Genomic DNA, 27,942 nt, shown 5'->3' with positions numbered 1-27,942 from the left:
AGAGACCTGATATGAGCAGAACTGTGTGTGAAAGAAATGTAGGATCTGCTGAGAGATCTTTATTTGGCCATTTTGCATTTTGTTAGAAAATAAAATGTCCAGATTCTGTTTAAAAAGAGAAAGGTTATGGAAAAAATGTAATTGTTGAAAATAGGCATGTTGCGTGGCAACATCTGCTCATTCGGAATTGTATCCTTCGTGAGATTGCTTTGATAGCCAGTACTGTTTATCTGGCATACTGAAGTTAATATCACATTCCAAATGCCAAAATCTTGCCTATTATAATAAGAAGAGTTTGCTTCCACAGGAACCTGCCAGCACTTCATGCAATTCGTACCTTAGCCTTAGCTTTGGAGACAAGAGGCTGCAGTTGCTAACATCAAGTTATGCTTTCTTCAGCAAGTGATGTCCCTGTCTAAGCCAACATGTCTGACTCTGCTTCATCTTGTACCTAAGAAATACCGGTTTATTCTTAAATTTCCAGATCTCAGCCAGGTGGTTTTATCCTACCACCACCCTGTGACATAAGGAAATATTAATCCAGTTTCCAAAGAGAGACTGGAACTTTACTTAAATTAAATACCAGCCAGCAATGTTTGACAGGGTCAGGACCTGAGCAGAGATCTTGTCTGTCCCATGTTCCTGAGGACATCATCTAGCTGTAAGTGCTTATGCTGCCATCTCTGAAGCTACAGAGTAAAAAGACTGGAAATTACTAATATTATGACAATTTTAGGGTTTTATTGGTTTTTTTTTTTAATAGATATGCGTGTGTGATAAGTTTTCATGCTTGAAAGATGTCTTTACATAGGTGTGTTTCTCTTCAATCAGAAGAGTTTTGCATCTGTTTTTTCCTGCTTTCACTTTCATCTGACCTGTTGAAAGAGTGATGTGTGCAGCCTCCTCTCATGAGGCAGCCAGGAAAGCACAATAGTGAAGGGTGGGTGATGGCACTTGTTTTTTTCTGCAGTAAAGACAGAATTTCTGTCCCTGTGTCAGTTTTAGGGACAAATAGTCCCTTGATCATTGTGAACTTGGAAGTTCATTACTGAAGTGTTGAGTATTGCTGTCCTGAAACCCAGCCGTGGCCAAATTAAGAGGGTATTTTCAATAAGCCCTTGGTTTTGGAGTCCCTGCTGTGCTACAGGAGCGTGATGTACAAAGAAAGAAATTTTGTGCTTCTGTAGCGTTTTTTTTTGCTTAAAAGGCGCAAGAGTTTTAGGTTCTTACCTGAACTTTTCAGCTTAAGAAATTTTCCAGCATTTGAAATGGTGACAGATCATCATGGCTTGCTTTTGGAATTCGAATGCTTTTTGTCTAGGGACCCCAAGGAGCTACATCTTTATCAAGTTCAGCTTTTGCAGCACCTCTATGAGATGAAATGATCATTGCTTGTCAGATGGGGAGACAACAGTATGTGCTGTGTGCGACCTGTCCGAGATGGCGCTGCAAGAGGGGACTGGATTCTGTCCTCCCTTAACTTCAGAGTCATCCTTTCATGAAAGTGAAGAGCTAGTCATTGCATAGATATGGGGGATGTTACACATCCTAATATGATCCAGTAAGTAATGCTGTCTTAACAGCTCTCTCAGAAGCAGAGTGCTATCAGCCATCAGCTTGTTTTATTTCAGCATTGGACAAATTCACGTTTGGGACTGCGCTGTGACAGCTGAGCTCATCCCTCCTGTAACCTGTGCAGCTTCTGAACCCAGGCTCTGCACATGGGACTGGCTGACATAATAAACAATTGCCCTGTATAGCTGTAGTAATGTGAGCATTAATATTGATCCAGCACTGACTTCTCTAACAACAACAACAAAAAGCATCTGTTATCTTGAGAAACCTCCCAAACAGCTCTAGTCTCCTTTCATTACAGAAGAGAGTTATTAGGGCAGATGGCCGAGGTGATATCCATTTGACCTATAGATGCTAACTCAAGGGTCGGATCATTAATAAGGTGGCCAGAGATAGGGAGAAATGGCAGTAAAGAGAGTTAAAAAGCAATCCTGTGCACAAAGGATGCACATCAAGAAGTCCCGGGTAGCAAATGAGGTGGACAAAGGTGAAAAAGTGGCTGCATGGTTTAAGTGCTCCTCACCAAGTCAAGCAGATTACATGTAAAAGCTGATGTTTTCTCATATTTGGTTCCTGCTCCTGTGAGAATCTTTCTGGAAGAAAAACAACCCTGTAGTTCTTGAGCTAAGACAGAGATTTCACTTTTTCTAATTAACGCCCCCCCCCCAAAACAAAACTGCTTTATTTTTTTTTCTGCCACAGTCACAGCTGCGGTTGCTCAGGTTTGAAAGTCGCTGCCTGGCAGAAAACCAGTCCTCACTGAGGATCAGACCGTGGCCTTGTTCCAAGAGAAATTTGGGTTTCATTTGACCACGATAGGATTCCAGATTGTCATCTGAGCATGTCTGAAAAGTGGTGAATGTGTGTCAGTAGTTAAGTGCTCGTGAACTTCCTTAGTCCCTGGATTGTTCAGGACTGACCCAGGCAATTTTTTCCAGATGTTTTGGGGAATCCAAGTCCGTATAAAAGGGATGGTAATGCTTCTGCTTCCTTACTAAGTTGTCTTTGTGGCTTGCAGGAATGTGCATGAAAGCTGGAGCCAAGACACCCCAATTTCTAGTCTCACCTCTACAAACTGCACTTTAACCTTTTCTGCCCTTCCCTGGCATCTCCACACAAGATCACAGAAACTTTGTGGGCCTGCTGCAAACTTTACTTGGCCTTATTTAAAAAAAAATAAGCATTGCTCTTTTTTTATTGTACGAAACTCCAGTCCCTGTTCTCCAAACCTCCTCTGAAATTGTTTTTTTGTCTTTGATCCAGCAGCTGCTGGTTTTCTACAGTCCTGAGTAGGTTAAACATGAGAAGCACCTTGGGATGAGAAGGAGTTACAAAAATATGAAATATTGCCATGCACTTCCGTGAGCCATGGTATAACAGAGTGGCTGTTTAAGCAGACACCAGGCAGAAGTCTTTAGCAAATAAATGTTCTGATTTTTCTAGCAAATTTATTTTTTTACTGTTCATTGCAGTAGTTTCTCTTCCACTTTACTAACTCTTATTATCCTCGTGGTTTTTATATTAAAATGGTTGATGTGGCTATCTCTAAAGTCTACATGATCAAACCCTGCCTTTCTTAACGTCTGAATTTGGCTACACTTCTCATCTTGTAGCTGAGGCAGAAGACTTCTTTAAATCCTGATTTTAAAGTATGGTGTTTGTTTTGAGTTTTATTACTCTTTAAAATTTTAAATGAAAACAAGCTCTCAGTGGTGAACTGGGTTGAATAGCATTGGGAAGGAATTGCTCAGTAGCAAGCAGTGCTGTATGACATCTGATGAATGCTAATTCTTCATCCCCAAAACAGTTTTGAGCAGATGAAGGCAGCTGATTTCTGCAACAGCTTAAACAGAGATTGAAATTACTTCCATGATCTGGAGGCAGATTTTTTTTTTTCCCCTGTAGCAGGTGCAGGCTTCAGTCCACAGTGATTTCTCAGTTATACTCTAACTTTGCAGTTTAAAAAAATTGTCAGTGCCCAGCCAGGCAAAACCTAACTACCTAACGTTTCTGTTTTTCATGGAAGGCTAAGACTTTATCCTCAGGCAAAGCCTCCTCTCTGGGCTGGCTGCTGTAAATCCTCTGGGCCCTGGCAAAAGCCAGAGTTGCTAGCTCATTTTACTTAATTTGTGATGCTGGCAAGATTTGTGCTGCAGCCCAGGGCTCTTGACTCAACTCTCCTAAATCGGAGCATTGACACATTACAGTAGAGAAACACCAGCACATAAAACCTGAAAATGTATGCCTCAAAAAGAGATATTTCAGAAAGATGTTGTCTTACAAAGCTTTAAATGGTGTCAGTGTAAGGTTGTAAGTTTCTCATTGTTTTCTCCTTTAACACCACTTGCTTGTTAAGAAGTTGGGGTTTAGCCACTGTCATAATAAATGTTTTTTATACTACATATTTCATGTAAGAATATTAGGGCACTTGATATCTTTCTACAGAAACCCTGCTAGACAAAATGGCATGTGTTTTTACAGGTGGGTAAACAGGGACATGGGGTTAAAGTGAAGTGAGGTTGTCTACACAGGGATGTAACCGGCATAGGTGTAATGATGTAATTACAGTAAATATAAGTGTGTCAGGTTAATGCTAGTGTGCTCGTTCTTATTCCGGACTAAGAATCCATTTTCCTGCTTGGATAATTCCATTTTGAAAGTGAGAAAGTGTATCCGAGTGGATAAAGTGCTTGGCTGTGGTTGGGGAGATTAGAGGTTCTCTGCTTCTCAGACCTGCTGTGGATTTGCTGGGAGATCTCAAGTGAATTTTCTCCTTTCTTTGCACCATCTTGTCACACATAGAGGACTGAAGATGGTCTAATATGTAGGGGAAGAAAAAAGTAGTTGCAACTAAACAGAGAACAGAGGAGACACAGAAGTGATGTCCACAATGGCTTGAAACAGTTGGTGCCTGTTGTCCACACTGTGCCTGTTTTAGGCTTTATTTTATTTTCAAAAGCTGGTTTTTGGTCTCATAGCCAAAATGCCCAGTTGCAACTGGAGCGTGTTAGGTGGATTCCTCTGGCAACACATCTTTCATTTTTGGTTTCGTTATAGCAGGAAGCCAGCATATGCTCTCCAGGATTGCTCCATGATGCAAATAAAACAACAGTAAATGGGAATGACGGAGAGATGCATTTCAAAGATGTGCTCCTGATCCAAACCAACACACACACCACTGGGGTGGTCCCATATAGTCGTAACAGATAACATCCGTGTGCAGCAAGTTCTTAAGATGATATCAGAGATAGAACCTGTCAGGTTCAGTGGGTCTTAATCCTCCACTTTAACCTTCAGTCTGTGCTGCTTCAGGAAAAACAAACCAGGTTTATGAGGACATTTTCCTAGTAGTGAAGCCACAGTCAACATTGTGTGATATATAAATCACAGCAGCTCATTCCTGTGAATGTCACCTTGACATGTGCTTTGCAATTCACTTTGTTACAGCAAAAAATGCTTCAGCCTCTCTCCCTTCATTTAAATAAATGAAGCAGATTTGTGTTACTGTCATCCAAACAACTGAATAAGAAATAATCAGGTTGGTTTTAGGTAGAACTGACACTGGACACTTTGGATATACCACTACTGGAGAGGTCCACCCTCATATCCTTTGCTTATGTGTGTGACATTACACTGCAATGAGGGCACCTACCAGTTGTGATGGTGGCTGATGTGAGACAGAGGAGATGCCACAGTTTCCTTTCAAGTAGAAGGCTGTTAGGTGACCAGTGGTCTCTGTGGGACTGAGATGCATGTAAACATTTGCTCTGATGCTTTTTTGTTTCCATATAATGCATTTTTAATTATCCTAATGCTTTTTTTAAATGTTCTGTGTTACAGAAGAGGAAGAGGAACAGGTGCCCACCGATGGAGGTACCTCTGCAGAGGCCATGCAGGTCCCACTGGAAGAAGAGGGAGATATGGAAGAGGATGAAGCAATTAATGATGAGAACTACTTGAGCAAGAGACCATTAGAAAGTCCTGATGCTGAGGAATTTCTGCCGGTGAAACGGCCAAAACTCTCTGTTTCTAAAGGGGACACCTTGGACGGAGCATTGGAACCACGTGAGCCTCTTAGCTCAATAAATACTCAAAAAGTCCCACCAATGCTTTCTCCAGTTCATGTTCAGGACAGTGCGGACTTAGCCCCTCCCTCACCAGAACCACCAATGTTGGCTCCCATTGCAAAATCACAAGTACCAACTCCCAAAACTGTAGAGGCAAAGCCATTGGTACCCAAAACAAAGTCCAAAACAAGTTCTCCAGGACAGAAGACAAAATCACCTAAAACTACGCCCTCACCAGTGGTAACTGGAAGTCCCATCCGTTCACCAAAAACTGGATCCAAAGAGAAAAAGTCACCAGGTCGTGCCAAGAGCCCAAAAAGTCCTAAAAGTCCAAAGGTTCCTGCTTTTGTTCCCCAACCACCTGTCAAGCCTGAAACACCAAGTAGAACCCCTCTGGCTGCGTTAAGTGACAAGATAGGAAAGGAAAACATTCAAGTGAAACAAGGACAGACACCACCTGAGCCGGCCACCAAGCCAAATATTGAAAACCAGTCTAAGAAAGTACCAGTAATGGACAAGACCATTGACGATTCAATCGATGCTGTGATTGCTCGTGCATGTGCAGAACGAGAACCAGATCCCTTTGAGTTTTCCTCTGGTTCCGAATCAGAAGGGGAAGTTTTTACCAGCCCTAAAAGACTTTCTATCTCAGAGACAACAACTCCTAAACCTTCAGTTTCTGCCAATAATGCAACTAAGGCAGGAGCAACTCCAATTCCTCCCTCAGGTGGGACCTCAAGTTCAGACATTTCATGGACAATGGATGACTCGATTGATGAGGTCATTCGAAAGGCAAACATGGGAACACCTTCTAATCCACCTACCAACTTCACTTATTTCTCCTCTCCTTCTGCTTCACCACCAACTCCAGAACCTCTTCTCAAAGTCTATGAGGAGAAAACTAAGTTGACTTCATCAGTAGAAGTGAAAAAGAAATTGAAAAAGGAGCTGAAGACAAAAATGAAGAAGAAAGAAAAACAGAAGGAAAAAGATAAAGAGAAAAGCAAGGATAAAAATAAAGAGAAGGAAAAGAACAAGGAGAAGGATAAAGACAAGGAAGGAAACAAGGAATCAAAGTTTCAGTGGAAGGAACTACTCAAAGACGATGATCTAGATCCCTATAAATTCAAATTAAAGGACTTTGAGGATGCTGACACAAAAGTTAAGTCGAAAGATGGCAATACCAAAAAAGAGAGAGAAAAACATAAAGATAAAAAGAAAGAGAAAGAGAAAGGCAAAAAAGACAAGGATAAGAAAGACAAAGAGAAACTTAAAGATAAGGGTAAGGAAGATAAGATAAAAGCTCCATCAGCACCTCTTGTGTTACCTCCCAAAGAAATGCCTTTGCCCTTGTTCAGTACACCAGCTGCCATGAGGCTTCCCAGCATGTTACCCTCCTTGTCTCCAATGCTTCCTGAAAAACTGTTTGAGGACAAAGAGAAACCAAAAGAGAAGAAGAAAGACAAAAAAGAGAAAAAGAAAAAGAAAGAAAGGGAGAAGGACAAGGAAAAGGAAAAGAAGGAGAAGGAAAAGGAGAGGAAAGAAAAAGAAAAGAAGGAGAAAGAAAAAGAAAAACACAAACATGAAAAGGTAAGCTGTTTAGATGAGCTGAGATGGTCTACTTGCTTGAAAAATGCACATGAATTCCTGTATTTGCTGCTCTGAGTTGCTTAAAAGCTTTGAGGAGATGGGTAATTACAGTTTTGGCATTTTTAAAAAATAACAGTTCCGAGGAATAAGTTCCACAAGAGTTTCAGGGATTGTCCCACCTCTTTGGAAGGCCAAAAAATGGAAGTTCCATTTTAAATGTGAGATTGTCTTTCTGGTTTTCCTCAAGTCACTTCTCACTTTGAAAAGCTGGGGCTCAGGCTCAGCAACAGCAGACACCCCCCAGATGTTTGTAGTGTTGCAATCCACACGTTCTGTTCTGTAGATTTCCAGTAGGAGGGCCAGCAACCGTATATATATACCTTCCGTATAAACTTTAAATTTAGTTCCTGAAAGTCTACAGTTTCAAAGCTTGCAGAAGCCTGTAAGTTACCAGGTAGACAGAAATGAGGAGCAGACTGCCTTCAGGTAAGCAAGTTCACCAGTTATCTCAGATGTTCTAAAGAGCTTCTGAATCTTCTCTTAGCAAAACCACCCCCATGATGCTCTGATTTGTTTGAAGTAAGAAAATGGTTTTCAAATTATGGTTTAAATGTTCAAATGTCACCTTTCATTTTGAGTCTTACACTTGTGAGAGAGGAGAGCAACTTTTCATGTAGGTTTAAGCTCCTTCCACTCCTGTAACTCTTACTGATTTACATCAGCCAAAAGTAATTTCTTCTTTCTAGTATCACCTAATCTTGAGAATATATTTAATATCTAATAAATGAAACCGGCGTATTTGCATGTTATCAGATGTGAAATTCCATTAGAAATCGCTCCCCTAATTCATGGTTTCCTCTAATTTTTTGTCACTTCACCTTATAATACGCATTAAATTGTTAGTATAAAAGAAAAAAAAAAAGAAGAAGAAAAAGGAATAAAAGAAAGAGATTGTCTTCATATGTGATAACCTTGGATACAGGGTTTCCTAAATCTCTATCCTTAGCATGAGGAAGCACTGTATGAGTTCTGGTTTTACTAAGATGCTCTTTACATTCTTCTTTGAGTGTAATACTCAGTTTGTACAAGCTCAGATTTGAGACGTTCCTCACTTTCCCTTTTTGCCACTGTGTTCTGTTGTGCTACCTGCTGGACTTGAAACAAACTGATTTCAGAACCTGACATATTTTTAAAGTTGACAAATGGTTTTCCAGTGCAGAATCTGGGTGATCTGGAGAGCAAACATTTATCTGCTGTGGATGACTCAGTGACAAGATGATGGTCGAGTTCTCCAAGTTAATTTAATGTCCAGTTTTAGGCTGTAGGAACAGTTTCACAGATTCCACATTTTGTCTCTGTCCCTCATGCTTGAGATGTTTTGTCATTATTCCATTGAGAGTTGCTGCAGAGATTTCTTTTTAAATTAAATGTGCATATATATAAAATAGAGATGAGTTGCTTGTTTTTCCTGCATTTGATTTTGCATTTCTTCTGCAAATCTCTGTATCTTTAGATACAGATTCTTTAGAGCAATATAACATATACACAAACAAACTGGTCAAGCTTTGGTAGAGATTGAAAATCTATATATATTTTAGGAAAAGGAATTAAACATTAATAAAAACTTGGACAAATTAAATTGACAAAGCTGCCCATTACCTTGGCAAAAAGTCCCTGTCAAAAGATAAACTTTAAAGCTAGAATGCATGAAAGAGTCCCCAGATAGAATTAAAATTTAAACTGATTCTTGATAGATAAGCTTTTTTTAAATCCACCTCTTTGCTGCAAGTCAGGATTTTAAAAATAAATTTCCCCTTTAAATCTCTTGAGCGATTTTCATTTTTTGCAAGGCCGCACTGCTGGTGTCCTGGAAAAATGGAGAGTTAGAGCTTTATCAGTTGGTGCCCTGAGGTATGTGGCAAAGAAGCTAAATCCTTGAAGATTAGCAAAAAAAATGCAGCACATGGCAATAAGGGGCTTATATGACTACTAGTATTAGTTCAGGTGAAAGAAGTATTGCTTATACATAAAACTGGACAAATCCACTGACAATGTATTTTTAGTTAGCTACAAAGGAGTCTTATATTGCTGGACTTTACCTCTTTGGTGATTTGGGAAGCTTAGTAATCCACTGTAAATGCTCTTCTGCTGGCCCCAATTCCCAGTATTACTCCAGAATGCTGCTCTTTCGTTTTAACCCCTAAAAGTACATGTTTCCTTAATTTAGCTTTTAGATCACACAATTACTTCTTTAGCCAGCAGTTGTGCTATAAGAGCAAATGCTCATGTTACTGCTTGGGCACTTAACCTTCCTTGGCTCGTCCATTTCGGAGGTGGCAGCGCAACCTGAAGATGAGTTCGTGGTCTACCTGCAGTTTCAGCTCTTGGTGGCCTGTAGAAAACATCAGGTTTCTATCTCTAGTATTACTGTACTGAAACAAAAGAATTGCTCAATGGTAATGTTTCCATTTTTTCGGACCGACAGTGTTCCCTCACAGCCAAGAGGGTCAATGCCATCATGGGGTGCATTAAGAAGAGCATGGCCAGCAGGTTGAGGGAAGTTCTCCTTTCTCTCTACTCTGCCCTGATGAGGCCTCACCTGGAATATTGTGTTCAGTTCTGTGTTCCTCAGTTCAAAAAGAACAAGGAACTACTGGAGAGAGTCCAGCACAGGGCCGCTAAGATGGTTAAGGGACTGGAGCATCTACCATATGAGGAAGGGCTGAGAGACCTGGGGCTGCTCAGCTTAGAGAAAAGGAGACTGAGGAGGGATCTCATTAATCTTTATAAATATCTAAACGGTGGGTGTCAGGAGGATGGGGCCAGACTCTTCTCAGTGGTGTCCCATGGCAGAACAAGGGACAGTGGTCACAAGCTGGTAAACTGGAGGTTTAGCCTAAATATAAAAAAAATATTTATTTACTCTGAGGGTAACAGGACACTGGAACAGACTGCCCAGGGAGGTTGTGGGGTCTTTGTACCTGGAGACATTCAAAAGCACCTGGACATATTCCTGTGTAATCTCCTCTAGGGAATCCTGCTCTAGCAGGGGGGTTGGACTAGATGATCTCCAGAGGTCCCTTCCTTCCAATCCCAACCATTCTGTGATTCTGTTATTTTTTGGTATTGCTACAATTATTATTTATTGGTGGACTTGGGTAATCACAGAATCACAGAATCCTAGGGGTTGGAAGGGACCTCGAAAGATCATCTACTCCAACCCTCCTGCCAGAGCAGGATCACCCAGAGCACATCACACAGGAATGTATCCAGGCGGGTTTTGAATGTCTCCAGAGAAGGAGACTCCACAACCTCTCTGGGCAGCCTGTCCCAGGGCTCTGTCACTCTCACAGGAAAGAAGTTCTTCCTGATACTCACATGGAACCTTCTATGCTCCAGTTTGCATCCATTGCCCCTTATCCTGTCACTGGTCATCACTGAAAAAAGCCTGGCTCCACCGTCCTGACACTCGCCCTTAACATATTTGTAAACATTGAGGAGGTCACCCCTCAGTCTCCTCTTCTCCAAGCTAAAGAGACCCAGCTCCCTCAGCCTTTCCTCGTAAGGGACATGTTCCACTCCCTTAATCATCTTTGTGGCTCTAATGCTAGATAATGGTTGGACTTGATGATCTTAAAGGATCCAATCAAAACGATTCTACAATTACCTAAGATTACATCCCACCCTGTTGGGGAACTGAAGCTTTTCATCAAGTTTTCCCTATAATTTTGCCCCAAGCTGCTACAAGACACAGAACAGCAACCAGTACTCTGCGTAAATAGGAGAAAGCAGAAGCTGAAGGCTGCCTGCTGGAAGTGTTCTGTGATGTCTCCAAGGAAGAAAAGCTTCTGTGTAGGGCTTGCCTGCAGCTCTGTGCTTCACAGTAGGTGCTGGGGTGCTGCCCTTGGAGCCAGAACAGGAGGCAGGGAGCCAGGGCACTGCCTTGCATGCAGTACCAAATTAAAAGCAGACAGTTGAAACAGTTACACCCCACTTCTATGATGGAGATTACCAGGCGTGCTGTAGGAGTGACTGAGCAGCTCACGAGGCAGCTGCTGACCCAGTTTCAACTAACCTTAATACACTGAGCTGTAAACTAAAGTAGTTGAGGAACTGCTTCATGAGAAATTGAGCCATCCTTGCATCAGGGCAGGGCTTGCTGGAGCTGGCCTCAAAGTAAGCTGCCCTTACTTGCGAATCAAAATTCTATCATAGATGTAGAGGAAAACCAGGATATAACATTTTACTTGCTTTTCTTCTGCCATATGAGCCCACAGCTCATATGGTTAGAACGCCTTGATGGCACATAAATAATAATACAGAAGACCTTATTACAAAGAATGGATGACATGGGTATCTTTCTGTTCTGTGTGCTGGAAGATAAGTAGCAGTGCTTGTCCTAGGAAGTTTTGTATTTGAGTTAGGCACTACAGAAGAAGGAATAACCTGCAGCAAAGGGGTAAGATGATCTAAGACATGTGCCTGAGCCTCCTGTACCCAGGGTTCGATTCCATGTCTCTATCCAGTGGACAGTGCTACAGGTTAAGGTGCCAGGAAGGCAGTTAAGAGACTTGCCCATGGAAAGTGGCAGTGAAATTATTCCAGGTGTTAGGAGCTCCAGAGGAAAAAGCCTCTTGCAACACTCCAGGGGAATGACACAACCAAAAAATCATGCTGTTAAAAGAGCAGAGAGAGACCTGTGAAGTAGGCTAATACATATCCATAGAGAGCTTTACTGAAAAGCATGCTTAACTGTCAAAACAGAAATGCTGCTAAGGCTGCAGCCCTTCTCTCTCTGGAGTAGACATCTCCCAGTGAACTGCTCCCATTCTTTGGGCAAGATGTGTGGCACAGGATTTTGTCATTACAGTCTTAATTGAGTCCTCCCACTCTGGCCTGCTGTCTCCTGCACAGCTTTCTGTGCTTTGAATTGATTGTTTGCCCTTCTTTTCTTGAGTAAAGCTTTTAAAAACAGAATTCTCCCACCAAGAGTTCGGGTTTCCACTTAGCTTACACATACTATTTTTGTCTCCAAGTTCCTAGACTAGATTCAGCTAAGTGGTTATTTTATTAAATACAATGACAAGTGCTCAAAATTATGGCAGATACTGGCTCACAGAGTTTGAGGACATATCCAAGTTGTCTAAACTCCACCAGATACTAAGGTTGGAAACCAGGCCATTTCAAGGATAGCCATTAGAAACCTCAGCCTAATTGCATCAGAAAGCAGTGGTTGTTATGCCTATATGGATAAGCACTTTCATAAAGTATTCAGTGTTGGTACTTGGGGTTTATTTGCTTTCTCTGTGTCTAATTTTTGTTCAAGAGGCTCATGGTACATTTATGTGATGAACCTGGGAAATAATTGGATATAAATCTCAGGAAAAAGTGCAAACACCCAAGCTTGAGTACTAAGGTCAAAGCATTTCATGTCATTGTTTAGAAACATACTGGGGGTTCTTCTGTCTCTAGAAAAATACTACTTTAGGAGGGCTCGTTAACAAAGTGTATGAGCAGGTACAAATGTAACAAAATTTCAAGTTGACTTTTTAGTCTGGAATTCATATTTGTGATCTTTTGGGAGCTCCCAACACACTCTGACTGTCCATGCCACAGCACAGAGCATGAGAGAGTGGTGATCAGTCTGTCATAGTGTGTCTCATTAAGCCCGTATGCTCTTCCTTGGTTAACTCCATCAGTGCTTTCATGTTATTAATATATTTTGGGAGTCTGCTTACAGTCTTTGATTGATGATTGTGTTCCCTTGTACAGATAAAGGTGGAACCAGTTGTTCCGGCTCCATCACCGGTTATTCCTCGGCTGACATTAAGAGTGGGTGCAGGCCAAGACAAGATGTGAGTACAAATAAATCCATCTGCAAGGTGTATGCTCACCATAGTTCATCCTTCATAAATTGTGGTAGCTCCTAGTTTCAGTGGGAAACTGAAATCTTTAGACCATTCTGAAGAAATAATTAAGCAGAACACTTAACAATAACAAGGTTTGGGATATTTTGCCCCTTCTACTCTTCCATAATCTTCCATCCATCCTGCTGTGTTTCCCACTTGGTGCCTTTCTAGGGTATGGATTACAGGACTCCATCTAGACTTGTTTGATGCCTCCAGTGACATTTAGTGAGGTTTCCCTGATGGATGGTTATCCCTAGTGTAACCTACAGCTAAGTTTCATAACGCTCTTCAGCTAACAGTTGTTTTATACTTTAAAACATAACAGTTGAAATTCCTTTACACGCGTCTGTTTTATTATAACTGTTGATGATTATTCATGAGTGTACCTAATGCATTTCAAGTGTTGGTTCATTAGCTCCCTAATTATTGGGTGCTGTTGTACAAATAATACTTTGTACTGTGTGAGCATAAATAGGATGATCCCTATCCTGAGATCATACAGCACAAACAGGTGGCTGGAGAAGCTGGGGAAACTATGCGTCACTGGGCTTTTTAGGCTGGTGCTGTGTTGTATGTGGAGGGTTTCTTTTCATCAGGTTTTTCATGTTTTTAATGGCACAGAACACACTTTCATGTCTGAAGGTAAACATGAGCACCAAATATTTTTTCTTTCAGTTCATCCCATTAAATATTGCTAATGTAGTTGGTTCTCTTTTATAGCCATTCTGAACTAAATCTCCTAATTGTCAATTTTTCTGCTATATAAGTTAAAAGGCATCTTTGATGATTAGTCTGTTTTGCTGTGCTGTCCTTCTCCTCCTCAGTAGGTAACTTGAGTTTTACTGATTGGAAGTTGCTATGGGACTTCAGTAATTTCTTGGCTTTTATAGGACCTCCACCACAAATATCAGAGCTTTGTCTTGCTCTTCAACCATTTCTTCTTTCTTCCTTTCATAATGTTTGAGTGTGATCTGAAATTTTTGTGCCTCAGATTGCTGTGTGAAAGGTCCAGCTTTCTCAGAACACTTGTCTGTCCTGCTGTGAATGATTTGAATGTGCATGGCTGAACAGACTGTCCCTTGAAAAGCCACAATTCCATTTTCCTGCTTGAGGAGCTATAGATACTTTTGAACTCCTCCTTTTCAAGGACTGTACAAGTGTTTATATGGAGAAAATTAAGTCATATTTTCAAGGCAGAAGTTCTAAATTAAAGTTCTGAAGCCATATTATAACACCAAAGAGTTGACTTTGCTTCTCATCTTATCTCAACACAATCTTTCTCGTACCCACACACATTTTGAGAAGGGACTTCAGACTCCATCTACTTGCTACAAATCGTATGGATGCATCATTGTTAGCTCTGCCAGCACATAGTGTGGATCAGAGATACTGACATCTTGGTTTATGGCCTTTTGGGAAACTTGCTTCTATTCCAGTTTCCTTGTGCACCTTTAGTGGCAACTTCACCACCATCTGAGGACCTTAGGTGTTGTGATCCTTAGCTTAGCAGAGCCTAGAGTTTAAACCCCGACCCCAGAATGGGAGATGCACAAAGCTGACTTAGCTCAAAGTTTCTAGACAAGTTAGGCGAGAATTAAACACCAAGGCTGAGATCTTCAGAGGCAGGGATTTCTGGAGGCAGCTGGTGGCAAATGCTAAAAAGTGGCTGTGCTGCAGCTCTCTGCAGCATCTGTAGTAGGCCTGGGAGGAGAACTTCATCTTCTCCACGTGACACTTGTCCTTGAGATTGCTTTAGGCTACATAACCAAACAAGGTTTGAGTCATTGACAGGCTGAGCGTTGGGGCTGTTCAACCTGGAGAAGAGAAGGCTCTGAGGAGACCTTCTAGTGGCCTTCCAGTATCTGAAGGGGCTACAGGAAAGTTGAGGAGGGACTTTTTACCAGGATGTGTAGTGATGAGGGGTAATGGTTTTAAGCTGGAAGAGGGTAGATTTAGGTTGGACATTAGGAAGAAATTCTTTGCTGTTAGGGTGGTCAGACACTGGAATAGGTTGCCCAAGACGGTTGTGGATGCCCCCTCCCTGGAGGTGTTCAAGGCCAAGTTGGATAGGGCATTGAGCAACCTGATCTAGTGGAAGGTGTTCCTGCCCATGCAGGGGGTTTGGAACTAGATGATCTTCAACATCCCTTCCAACCTTAACCATTCTATGATTCTATGATAATTCTATGATTATTTGCTTACTGGTTTCCCTTTTCTACCTTAAATATCTCCTCACTGCCCACCATACTGGCACCCTAAAATTGTCCCAGTGTGATGGTTGTATCACCCAGTTACACCTTCTCACTGATGACAAACAAGAACCTAGGGAGATTTGTAATAGCTTTTAGGATTTGTCATAATTTTCCAAGGCAAAATCCAGGAAGAAATTTGCCTTTGCAGAAGTAAATACAATTTGAGCCACATGGCTCTATGAACTGTTTGGTGTCTGATGCAGCAGAGCTTGCAGTGGAGCTGTCCTGCTCTAAATAATACTTTTCATCGTCAACAATTAATAATCAGCCTGAAATCAGAGCATATTTTACTTCTAATGTGTTAGGATCATTATGAGAAGGACTGGTGTGGCTCTGAGGCAAAGCATTACGTAGCTCTGTGTGTGGCTTGGATGTCTGAAGTAATACCAGAAGACTCTGACATGAGTTTAAAGTTATTAGTTGAAAAGACCACAGTAGGATTGTCAGCCTTTTCAGTAGTTCATAACAAGCAGTAGCAAAAGCTTTTGTGACGTGTTAAGTGAAAGTTAAACTTTTCTTTCATCTATGTTGGTAACGAAGTTCTGAATATCTGGTAATTACTATGTGGAAATGTGTTTCATTAGCATGTCTCTGAAGTTTACTAGCGTGGGATTGTTTGAGAATACCAGAAATTGCCATGGAAAGGTATGAAAAAAGTTTTGGGGGATTCATAGAATTTGATTAGTAAAAACTAGATGGACTAATGAGTTATTTCAGTTTCCTTTGTTAGAGAAAAGAGCTATTTGAAGGTTTTTGGAGGTACTTAAGTTCCTCCTATTCAACTGGAGGTTGGTTGGTTTTGGGGCAACTTCATATAAAACATTGTCTTTAATGGAAGTACTCACAGATCTTGGTGAGACCCCGAAGTCTTTCAGGTGTCTGAAGAGAAAGTGTCAGATTTATGGTGCTTGAAATGGAGATTCACGTCACACCATAAACACAGCATGATGACAGTAACACACATTTACTCACTTAATGCAGCAGTGGTGAGGAAAATGCTTTTGCAGTGAAGTAAACAGTTTATTCTCTATTATTTTGCTTCTTGAGTCCTCTGCTTCAACCAACATACAAAGCAGAGATGGTAGTGGCAGAGAAGTCTCTTTCTGTCTGTGAACACCATTAGATTCAGAGTGATCTCTGCATTCAAGCTTGTCTGGTGTGCAAATACTCTTGCAACACACATCAGTTCAAAAGAGATGGCTGTTAATGACATTAGGTTAATAGACATGAAAATGTTGCTGAAGAACGGAGAAACCAATATTGGAAAAACTGTTCTACTTTAGGGTTTTTTTGCAACTGTTCTAACTGCACACAATAAAACACGAAGAAAGTAGATTATAATCAAAACATTTCCATCTTAGTTGTAAACAATTACAGCAATACTTGCATGGATGCCACATTAGAAGAAATTTACTGGATTCCATTCTAATGCAATTAGAGCTAATTTTGTTCTTTAAATGAATAAAAGGTCAGCTAGTAAATCTAGTTTATCTCAAGTCCAGGCTTCAATAAATTGTTTTATTTAATTTGTTGTAAAAGATCTTATCCTTAATGGGCCTAGCTCTTATTGGTTTGTTTGGGTTCTAAAATATTTATGACCACCTTTTTAGATATGATTTGAATGATATGGTGGAAAGATTTTCACTGTTGTTTTTTTTGTTTTCCACTCCAGTGTTATCAAGGTAGATTGCTAACTGAGTTAGTATAGGAAGGAACTAGAGATACTATCTTTAAAAAAAACCCAAAAACTAAAAAAAAAAAAAACAACAACACACAGCTAGTATAAACTTTTAAATTTTAAATCAACTGCAAATGATGAGCAGAATTTAATACTTTTATTCAGTTGCATCATGGTTTCTTTTTCACTGGTTATTTTCCTAAGCACAATCATTTTTCTTACACGTGAGTTTTTTAGAAGCGTATCTGTTGATGAGGTGTTGACATTCCAGCTATTACCAGAGTTGTCATACTTCAGCAGAAGTATGTGCTGTAATTTTTGATTCTTCAGAGAAATTTATTCTACATTTAAATACAGTTTTTAAGCAAAAAAAATGTGGCTTCTGACACTAATGCAAGACCACAAAGCAGATTACCACTCACTCATTGCTGTTTCAGTGCTCTGTGACTTGGAAACAGGGTATATATTTTTTGTTAAATCAGGTCTCCACACTTAGCTTAAAATATGGGGCTTCTGCTGCAGACTCATACCATATTGCATCATAGCTCTGCAATCTGCAGGGAACCTAGAAACCACACGTGAGAAGGGACAGACAGGTATTTTAACAGTGTTTAACTTATAAATGTAACCTGCCACTCTAATGAAGTGGCCTCTTGTCTTGCATATTTTTCAAGTGAGTCTCCCAAAAAAATCACATGCATACTCAAATATGTTATGTGTATGTGTCTATAAAAACGTATACTAAATAACCTGTGGATTGTAAAATACAATTTTGAAAGGATTAAGGGGTACAAGGAGTTGCTATCCAGATACTTAACTGACTCCACTCAAACTTTTTATTGCTTGGTAGGATATTATCTGTCCAAGGCCTAACTTACGTTCTCTTGGAGGCTCTCTCAACTGCTTGATGTCCCCATGACAAAATTCACCAGCATACCTAGCTGACATCCTTAGTAGGGAATCTCAAAGCCAAGTGGTGTACATATAAACCAGATTATTTTGTGACCAGTAGAGGTGACTTCTCCATGTAATATTGGTAACCCAGAAGCATACTTTTGGGACTAAGAGGTCAGGGGAACCTGTCCTGTGCTTTCTGTTTTATTCACCAAGTTTCTGTGGTCATCTAAGTCTTCTACCACAGTAAGGTGCTCATTGCACATATTTTTATAAGTTGGCAAAACAGCACGCCTGGAAAAACAGAAGCCTGAAGAAAATACAGCTTGAGAAAATCTGCTCATTGAATCAAATTGAACTGAATTGAATTGAGAACCTGAAATGCAGCTGGTACTGTTGGACGAGATTATTTTTCATGGTTTGGATCATCATTGCTACTTGCTCAAGAATTTATTAAGTACAACCCCAGTTGGGCAACAGAATTACAGGAAGACAGTTCTTTAGTCATACTTTTTGAAATTCTGTAAAATTTATTGTCTAACTTGCAGCATATGGAATACCATCAAGGTAGGTAATGTTCTCCAAAAACAGGTGGCTAAATGATGGAACTTCTAACTGCAACAGGCTTGGCTTACATAAGAGTTGAGCTGCAAACTCTACAGAGATTGAATTTTCTTGGGAAGACTGCACACACACATGCACAGACTTTAAAAAAGCACCAAGGGAGGAGAGGAGAAGAAAAAGGCATTAGCAAATCCATCAATATGCTTTTTATTGACCTGGCTGAATACACGAAAATCAGGCAAGGACCATGTTGGTGTTCTCCTAAGGTTATTGGAGATCTGGAGTTGCTGCTGTAACATGAGTATGTATTTTTTGAAAACTGCTCAAGGTCCCTGGGAGTTGTGGGAAAAAAAAAATCTAGATATCTTAGATGGAACTTTACTATTAGATTCAATTAAACTAGAACTCTGCCCTATGTAGTTTCCACGACTGCATCTTATTTTCAGAGTATCATCTTTGGTGGATGTTCAAGGAGCTTTTATTTTATATAGGGTTGTTCTTGTAGGGATAAATCAGACCATGGGAAGAAACTTTTGAACTTTGGGTGCTGTTCAGTGAAAGCTACTCAGACTTGGATAATTTAGATTACTGTCTTCATAGTGTTTGGCCACAATAGCTGAATAATGGGGTTCATTAGCTTCCCTGGGTAGGCATATCCAAATTGTTTGCCTCTAGCCTTGGCTCCCTACGTGTGGCTGGGGAGGAAGAGCTTTTTATTGCCTTGTCAAGCCATAGGTTTGCATTACTAGCCAAGTAGCTTGTGACCCATTCCATTTATTTCACTGTTTTGTGGTGGGCAAACAGGTAAAGGAATGCTGCTGGAAGCCCCTCCTTCCACACGTTTCCATGAATAAGAGCAGTGTTTGGAGCAGTTAAGGCACCGTGACCAAATCCTCTGAAAGACGTAATGCAAGCAGCACGGGGGCACTGTGGGACACAGCTGGGGGGGGTGTTGGTTACCCTGCGAGACCCTGCTTATGCACCAGAAAGCTCTGGAGGAGAACTTACAGTGGAATGAAATGGGAGGGAAAAAAGTGATACTTCCAGGAGAAAAATGTAGAAGTGTCAACCAGTGTTTGGGAAAATGAAACAACGGGGAGCGGGCAGCGAAAGTCCATGTTTATTGCAGGACTGATGGGGACCTCAATTAATTTACAGTGCAGCACTTTGCAGAGAAAGACCATATTAAGCATCTGTTGACAATTAATGGCCTGGGTGTCAATCCAACTTCAGATATAAGACAGAAAAGAGCATGTAATGGTAAAATCATTTTTTATATGATTAGTAGACCACCTAAGTGAGGAGGCAGAGTAATGAAAAATGATTTTGCTCCTCTCCAAGGCTGCAGAGGTGTGCTTAGGGAATTCTGTGCTTAGGGAATTCCAGTGGCCTTTGCAGCTTTCATAAATCTTTGTACATATGTGTTTGTGTGTGTATATACATACCCACATTGTTCTGTTCTGTAGTCTTTTAAGTTATAAGAGCTGGAGGACTGATTTTCACTGCCCTTTTAAATGCTGAATGGATTTTAATGAAGATATCCCTTTTCTGATTGTTCTTTTTCAGTGTAACATATTGGCCCCAACTCTACAGTAAGATCCCCATGTGTGGTCTTGTATCCATCCAGAAGTCTTGTTCACTTTGGTGGAAGTCCCCCAGCCTATCCCTTGCTGCAAGATTGCAGCGTTTACATTAATAAAATAAAATAAAATAAAATAAAATAACCCCAAAGCTAAATAATACCCTATCCCTTTTACCAAAAAAAAGTAAATTATCATTTTTGTTTATATTTCTAAGGATGATTTAGATCTTCACTGCGCATGAGTTATTTCCAACTTCAGATGCAGTCCTTAGCCTTTTTTTTTCTTTTTAATTACTGAAGCCACCTCAACTAATTATTCATCCTGTTTATGGTAGGTGGTAGGCTGTGGCAAATTATTTTCATTTTGCTGCTGGCCACATTGGATGATGACTCCAAAAGTGAATCCATAAAAGGGCTTGACTCATTAGAAAACAAAACAACTTGCTGTGAGATTCTTTGATTTTGCTGCTTATTGCTCAAGAGTAAAAAATTGTGTACTGTACACGACAATTAAAACAAAACAAAACAAAACAAAAAAAGAAGAAAAATACTTCAGGCAGGTTTAGACACATAAGCAAATTGCTTGTGTAAATGGGCATGAGCAGCTGCCCTTAAGCACCACAGAAACCGATCAAATACGTGTGAAAGATTAGAAAGGCAGATGGATGTTTGTTTAAAAAACAGACTTCGCCTCATTAGAAGCTGACTGCAAGAGAAAGGTACTGATTTGTTCTTGTCTTTGACAGAGGTGTTTCTTTTTAATTCACTTTTATATTGAAGTTTTTAGACAAAACTACACAGACCCAAGGATTCGCAGTATGCTTCCTGGGAGCTGAATGTGGGCAAGAGGGTGGTGGAGGAGCAGCCAGCCATAGACACAAAGGAAGATGATGGTCCTACCTGAATTTAGTAAAGCTGTCCTGTGAGAAGTGGATCTGTAGCTGTACAGAGCCTCCCAGGTTCCAGACTTTGCTTGGTTCTTGCAACCAAGTGTCTCAGTAACAAGCTGGAAGTTACAGTTTTAGAAGTTTCTAAATCCATGCTGGCGTAATTTTCTGGTAGTCAATAAAATTGATGTTTTGCACTGGTTCCTCTTAAAGAGGGTAGATGTAGGACTGCCCGTAGGCAAGCTTCTAGATCATGCATCCCATTACATTTCCCAAAACAAACTATAATAAAGGGCAGTTTGCAAGGAACACGTAAGAGAAAGTTTGCAAAGAGCTTATTGTCATAAACATGTTTTACCAGCTTCTGGTTTTGCTGTTGAGAGCTCAGCAGAAGGGGATAATCCCAGGTGGTTTTCACATCGAAGCTCTGAGCAGCTTGTTAGTGATGATAAGATGAAAGATACCAAGACGCCACGCTACCAGCTCAGTTTTGTGTTGTCAGACTGGCAAGGAACCATCTGGAGATGCAAGTCAAAATGATGAGAAAGAAAGGGAGGGAAATGGAGGAGTCATCAGCAGAAAGGTGTTTGTGGTTGTTGGGAGAAGTACCCCGGTGTAACAGATACGGAGGGTGGAGGCCAAGGGCAGAACTCTGTTTCACTTAAAGTAATGGAAAAATAAACAGTAGAAGACCTGTAATTCAATTTCAGAAGTGCAAATGTCCATAAACCAAAGGAGTTATGGAGAAATGTCAGCTGGACTGAAGACCTAATGAATTCAAAAGTGGTGTTTTTTGCCTGTGGGAAAGGAGCACTTGTAGCAAAATGACCACAGGATGAATTGTATTAATAACTCCTTCCTGATGGGAATAAGCATCGTACCTCTGGGAGAAAAGGACTTTTACCAAAGAAGTTGTGTCTTCAAGGCAAAAGACTGTGGAAGTGAAGTCAGTCTTGGCAAAAGTCAAGCTGAAATAAAATGTTGTGAAGGATATTGACAAAACTGGAAAAGAAGGGATGAAGGACAACCATGGAAATGCAGACTGAGAGCAGATGAAGGGTAATGTAGGTATGAGCCAAGAACCAAAAGAATACTTTCCTTCTGATCCTGCATTCATTCTTCACTGAGTAGGACAAGACGGATAACAGCAGTAGGTTGACAGCAATGGAAATTACCATCACAAATTGGGAAGCAAAATACAGAGACTTTTTCGCACTGAAGTCAAGAAATGGGAAAATGTTTCTCCCAAATTCTAGAAGTGAGTCATGAATTTGCAGACTTGGTGACAAGTAGTTTCTAATGCAGTTCTTTTTATTTTAAAATGCAAAGTTTGTTAAATCTGTTTTTAGTAAATAATAGAATAAATAGAAGTGCTGGAGAAGGGAAGAAAGAGGAAGTAATCTAGACACCCACTGACAGCAGTGCACGTAATTATAAAACAGATTTTGGAGGAAAAGCTGATTAAAAGCTTGTAAGTAATGTAATAAAACACAAACCAGAAGTAAACCATATCAATGGGCTTGATATCAATCTCTGTGAAAGAACTGATTTTCTAGGTGAGCCTAGTCCAGTTGGCAGTTCCTTCAAGAGCTGCAGCTGCAACAGCTGATCTTTTGCACTGCATCTGAGGTATCTGTTTCTACCACCAATGCTGAGAGCACCTTCGTCCACCTCCCACTGCAGAGCATTTTCTTCTGGACTGGGGAAGTGGTTGCTGGGTGCAGCATCAAATGTCTTCCCCTCCAAGGGAAGGTTTCAGCTGTGGTGAAGAGGTAGTACACTCACAGATGTATAGCTGGAATAAAGTTGACATCTCTCCTACCACTGGGAGAAGGGATGCTCTCTTCTGGATGAATAAAAGATGGCAAATTCAAGCGGATTTCAGGAAAACATTGAATACTATCACACAGGCCATTCGTAGTGAAGCTGGAAAAGACAGGATTAGCAGAGGAATTGCTCAGCAGTAAGGAACTAGCTCAAAGGAAGACAGCAACCCAGAGTTGTAAGAGAGCTTGTCAAACCAGAGAGGAGGCTGCTAGTGAACATGCTCAAGGATGTATTTCAGGACTGGCCTGATTTAATAATTTAATTTAACTTTGTCACAGAAAGAGGTAGAACACTGATGCCTTTGGTTGCCAGTAAGGTTGAAGGACCGTGCTAATACAAATGAGGATCTGATGATTGTTTGGAAAGAGCTGGATCCCCTCAAATAGAAAGAAAAATTGTTATTTAATTCAGTAAATGAAAAATTGGAGTTTAAGGCTTTGCATTTGACATGTACCAATAGAAACTTAAACAGCTGATCAGTAGGTGTATCTCTACAGCGAGTGCATTAAGAGGGTGAGGGATCATTAGTTGATCACACAGTGACTAGAGTCACAGTTGCTGACGTGTGACAAGTGTGACCGTAGGATGTATTACAGAAGGTGATCTTAGCAAAGATAGTGGAAGCGTCCAAACCATCCTATGAGAACCTGTTGATACTTCATCTGAAATGTTATATTCAATTCTTGAAAGCAGTTCAGGAAGGATGGATTGGGAAGAGCAGGTGCAGAGGAGGGTTTGAAGCACTGTTAGGGGGAGCATAGGGGAGTCTGTGTTGTGATAGGAGAGGAGAGCAACTTTGTGTGTTTAGTCTAGCGTGTGAAGAGAGGATATGATTGCTGGCTACAAGTACCTCAGGCAAGTAAACATTATGGAGGGAGAAAGCAATTTAAGCTAAAGAACAATTTTGGCAGAAAAACAAATGGAACTTAATTGGCTGTGAATGTAGGCTGGAAATTAAAAGAGGTTGCTGTGCCACCCGAGCAGTGAGATGCTGGAACAGGGTAATGGTGGGGAGAAAAAGATTAACCAGTTTTAAGATGAAACTCAATAAACTTGTGAATGGGATTAGGTGACAGGATGCCTGCAAAATCACTAGACTCATTTGCCCAGGAAGGGGTGTTTGCTGGGTTTTGCTGTGGGGATGAAATGGAAAATGGGCTCCATGGGCACCAGTGAAGGTGAACATGCTTGCATGGAAATTGTGCCATTTGTATGAGACCAGGCAGCATCCATAAAAGTGTATAATATCTTGGAATAAGTGTTCGAATTTCATTTTCCTGGGTAGGAAGTGTATCACATTGTGGACAATTTATTACATGAAATTTTTTTTCTTTTCTTAATTTCAAATTTAAGTAGAATCATAGAATCACAGAATGGTTAAGGTTGGAAGGGACCTTAAAGATCATAAAGTTCCAACCTCCCTGCTATGAGCAGGGACACCTCACACTAGACCAGGCTGCACAAGCCTCATCCAACATGGCCTTAAACACCTCCAGGGATAGGGCAGCCACAACCTCCCCGAGCAACCTATTCCAGTACCTTCCTACCCTCATGGTGAAGAATTTCTTCCTGATGTCTTACCTAAATCTCCCCTCTTTCAGTTTAAAACTATGATGCCTTGTCCTATCTCCCTCTCTGGTGAAAAGCCACTCCCCAGCTTTCCTATAGGCCCCTTGCAGGTACTGGAAGGTGCTCTAAGGTCTCCCCAGAGCCTTTTCTTCTCTAGGCTGAACAGCCCCAACTCTCTCAGCCTGTGTTCATAGCAGAGCTGCTCCAGCCCTTTGACCATCTTTGTGGCTCTTCTCTGGACCCTCTCCAACAGCTCCATGTCTTTCCAGTGCTGAGGGCTCCAGAGCTGTACATAGCACTCCAGGTGTGGCCTCACCAGAGCAGAGTAGAGGAGCAGAATCACCTCCCTGGCCCTGCTGGTCACTCTTCTCTTGATGCAGCCCAGAATGTGGTTGGCCTTCAGAAGTCTTTTTACTTGCAAAGTTGCTAGAGGGTCTGCTGGAGCTTCAACACATTTTGGCACTCTGCAAATGCACAAGTTGGTCCTAGCATGTGTTTGTGGAGCTTGTATTTGTCAATAAGACTTGTTTGCACAGAATAAAATATTCAGCAGGGCATAAGTGATAAAAACTAAGTTTCCCTTTCTCTAAGTACTATGGGAATTAGCCTGCATTACAGATCTTAAATTACACCAATTCTCCTCCAGGGTTAGAATAAAATTTTCAAAATCACCTTTAATCTGTGAATAATCTAAACCATATGGAAATCTTCCTAATTCCCCTGGGTGTTATAGGTCTTAGAGTATTATGATTTTTTCTGGTGCAACAATCTCAGTTGCAGGTGTGAGATGTTTCAGTAATAAAATAGTTAATGCCATTTAACTTTCTAGTGTTGAGGAACTTATATCAATAAGGAATATCAATACTAATAGATGATAATAATCGTCTCATAATCCAAGTGATTATGTACTAGTTTTATTTATGTCAGTGCAGTTGATGGTGCCATTTTCCAACATACGAAGACCCTTTTAGCTCCTGTTCCTGCTTAAAAATGGGCCATAGATTCACAGAAGAATTAGGACTTTTCAAATGTTTTTCCTTTGGGCAGAGAAACAGCTTCTTTGGAGCTCTGCCTCTGAGAAACAAAGATTGCTGTGATTTTTTCACTAGACCTTCAGAAACACTTACACAGTGTTTTTTTGGAGCTCATCACCCGTAGCAATCATTCAGCCCTGTGGCATATATCCTATTTTTGAAAAGCCATTTCCTTTCAGTACATGTCTTTTCCCTGTTGTTTATATGAAGCAGTCAATGGGGCTTTCAGGCGTAAGGATCAGAATGAAATCAAATAAATTACTTCCAAAGATAGGAAACCATTTCACACCTTGGAGCCTCTTTTTGCGCCAGATGTAGCATCTTACAGCCCGTGTCACTTAGAGCTGATTATAAACCAACTGACCTGTCGCGACGCTTAAAATCTTGGTAGAATTTACACTTTGCCTGCAAGGAAACAATTCATTTTCATCCTGTTTAGGTTTGGATCTATAGCTGTGAACGGAGTGATTGCCCCAGAGGAATGATTAAAATGGATTTTCATTCACAGTATCACAGTATCGTTCTGGTTGGAAAAGACCTGCAAGATCATCGAGTCCAACCACCACCCTCACTCTGCAGCATCTGCCACTAAACCCTGTCCCCTGGCACCACATCAGTCTTCTTTGATGTCTCCAGGGATAGTGGCTCAACTGCCTCCTCAGACAGCCTGGATCACCCAGACCAACTCCCACCCCAGAACAGGACAACCCCAAAGTTCACACCATGTCCTTGGCAGGTTTTCATTCACTCCACCATTACAAAGAGGTGTATCAATACCTGTGTGCAATTAAAAATACTCAGAAATTCTGTAAGAAATACAGTTCCTGCTAGCATTTAAAAATAAATCCACAATGAATTTAGGTTGAACACAACCAGGTACGCAGTGCTTACATTAATTCAAGTTTATTTTTAAGGGAGTGGTAGCCTTTAGTTATGATTTGTGGAGGCTCTTATTACAACATCTGTTCCAGGAGTTTTCTCACACCCCTTCATTCTGGAGGAATGATTTTCCTTCAAAACCAACTTTCATTTACTTTTTATCCTTCAGTGTAGAGCATATTTGTGATGGATTGTCAGGGAAGCAACCTTTATAGAAGTGTAGTTCTTATCTCAGGCCACTGAGTGTGTTGATGGTCACTGATGTTCATTTGTATTTGATTACCTCAAAAAATATTAATCCAGCCTCAGTTGTAGATGTTTTTGGATTGGGGTGGGGAAGGAGGTGAAATTTTGTCATATTTAGTATTGTACTTGCAGACTTGAAATTTGGAAGTGCTGATTTTGGAAGCATATAAAAAGCACATTTGGGAAAGAAGGAAACAATAGATGTCTGGTGATGTCCAAATGTAGGGTATAAATCCTAGCAAGGACCTAGCTACCAGGAGGATTGAAGTTCTGCTGTAGTGAGAACCACCTACTTGTAGCGTGCTCTGGGCCTCACTTTTCCTGTCTATAAAATAGAGCTCATCAATCTTACCATCATTTACATAATGTTTTGATATCAGGTTTCTCTCCAAGTCTGAAGTAACATTAATTATTAGTCGTGGGACTGCTGTTTCCCTTTGATTTCTCCCCACCTCCATATTGCCATGTATGCAGCCCCTTCTTCAGGAAGGAGGACAGGCTAAACCACCCTTGCTGAGATTACTCCATCACCTCTAATGGTGTAGCACATTCATTTCTCCTCTCTGGAGTCTAAAGTCTCTGAACTTTATTAGCCCAAGGGAGTGGTAGGCCCAAGTGTGCTCCAGAATGCCGATCTCCTGTTTTGATAACTGAGCTCTAATATCAAGATAAACAAGCTGCCCTGTATACTGAACATGTCCTAATTGCAGAGTTCAAGCAAACCAGCCAATCAGTGAGTGTGTGTCACCCGCTAATGAATATTTGTCGTTTCTGGAAGATTTCATGTGTGATATTCCTTCTATCTTCTGCAGTTATTAGTGAAGTGGCTTTGAAGACCCTGTTCAGGAGGAGAACCTGCCTTTATCTAGACCAAGAAACTGTTGTGATTTAATTTCATATGCTAGCTGGGCATGGCCACTCTTATTCAAACTGTATTAGCTAATACTTCTTTAAAACTGTTTACACTATGTGCAAAGTTGTGTTTAAAATCCTATTAGCTAATACATTTTCTAGTCTAGACTTAGGGAGGGTTGACTCCCTGAAGAACTTGTAGCAGGACTTTGTTTACTTGCAAGGGAGTGGAAGAGGGAGGCAGGAAAATAAGGGGTAATAATATTTGAAACCATCCAAGTTACATCTGCAGTGCCAAACATTTTGCTGTCTGTCCCTCTCCTCACTTTTATTATTGGTAATATTGGTTTTATTGAGAGGTGGCTCTGAAGTTGTGAGGGTGACTTTACAGACTGTGTGAGTATTGCCACCAGTGTCTTAGTGTTCAGTGTTGGGAGCCAGGGTTCTCTGTGGGAGCAGTGGAAGGAGGAGGGCACAGAAGAGGCATCTGAGTTGGGGTGGCCAGTCTGGCAGGAACCCCAGGGAGCCTTAGGAAAA

At 40.8% G+C, this 27,942-nt stretch overlaps 1 protein-coding gene across 1 annotated transcript in view; it reads left to right on the top strand.

Moving 5' to 3' along the window:
• TAF3 (TATA-box binding protein associated factor 3) overlaps nt 1-27,942 on the top strand; it is a 121,094-nt gene that overhangs the window by 84,383 nt on the left and 8,769 nt on the right. Inside the window, exons 3-4 of the mRNA XM_051637547.1 lie at nt 5,416-7,232; nt 13,005-13,087. Coding sequence (XP_051493507.1) covers nt 5,416-7,232; nt 13,005-13,087 — 1,900 coding nt within the window. The remainder of the gene's footprint in view (nt 1-5,415; nt 7,233-13,004; nt 13,088-27,942) is intronic.

The sequence above is a fragment of the Apus apus genome, chromosome 1, assembly GCF_020740795.1.
Source record: "Apus apus isolate bApuApu2 chromosome 1, bApuApu2.pri.cur, whole genome shotgun sequence".
Lineage (NCBI taxonomy): Eukaryota > Metazoa > Chordata > Aves > Apodiformes > Apodidae > Apus > Apus apus.
This window is presented reverse-complemented; position numbering and strand designations above follow the sequence as displayed.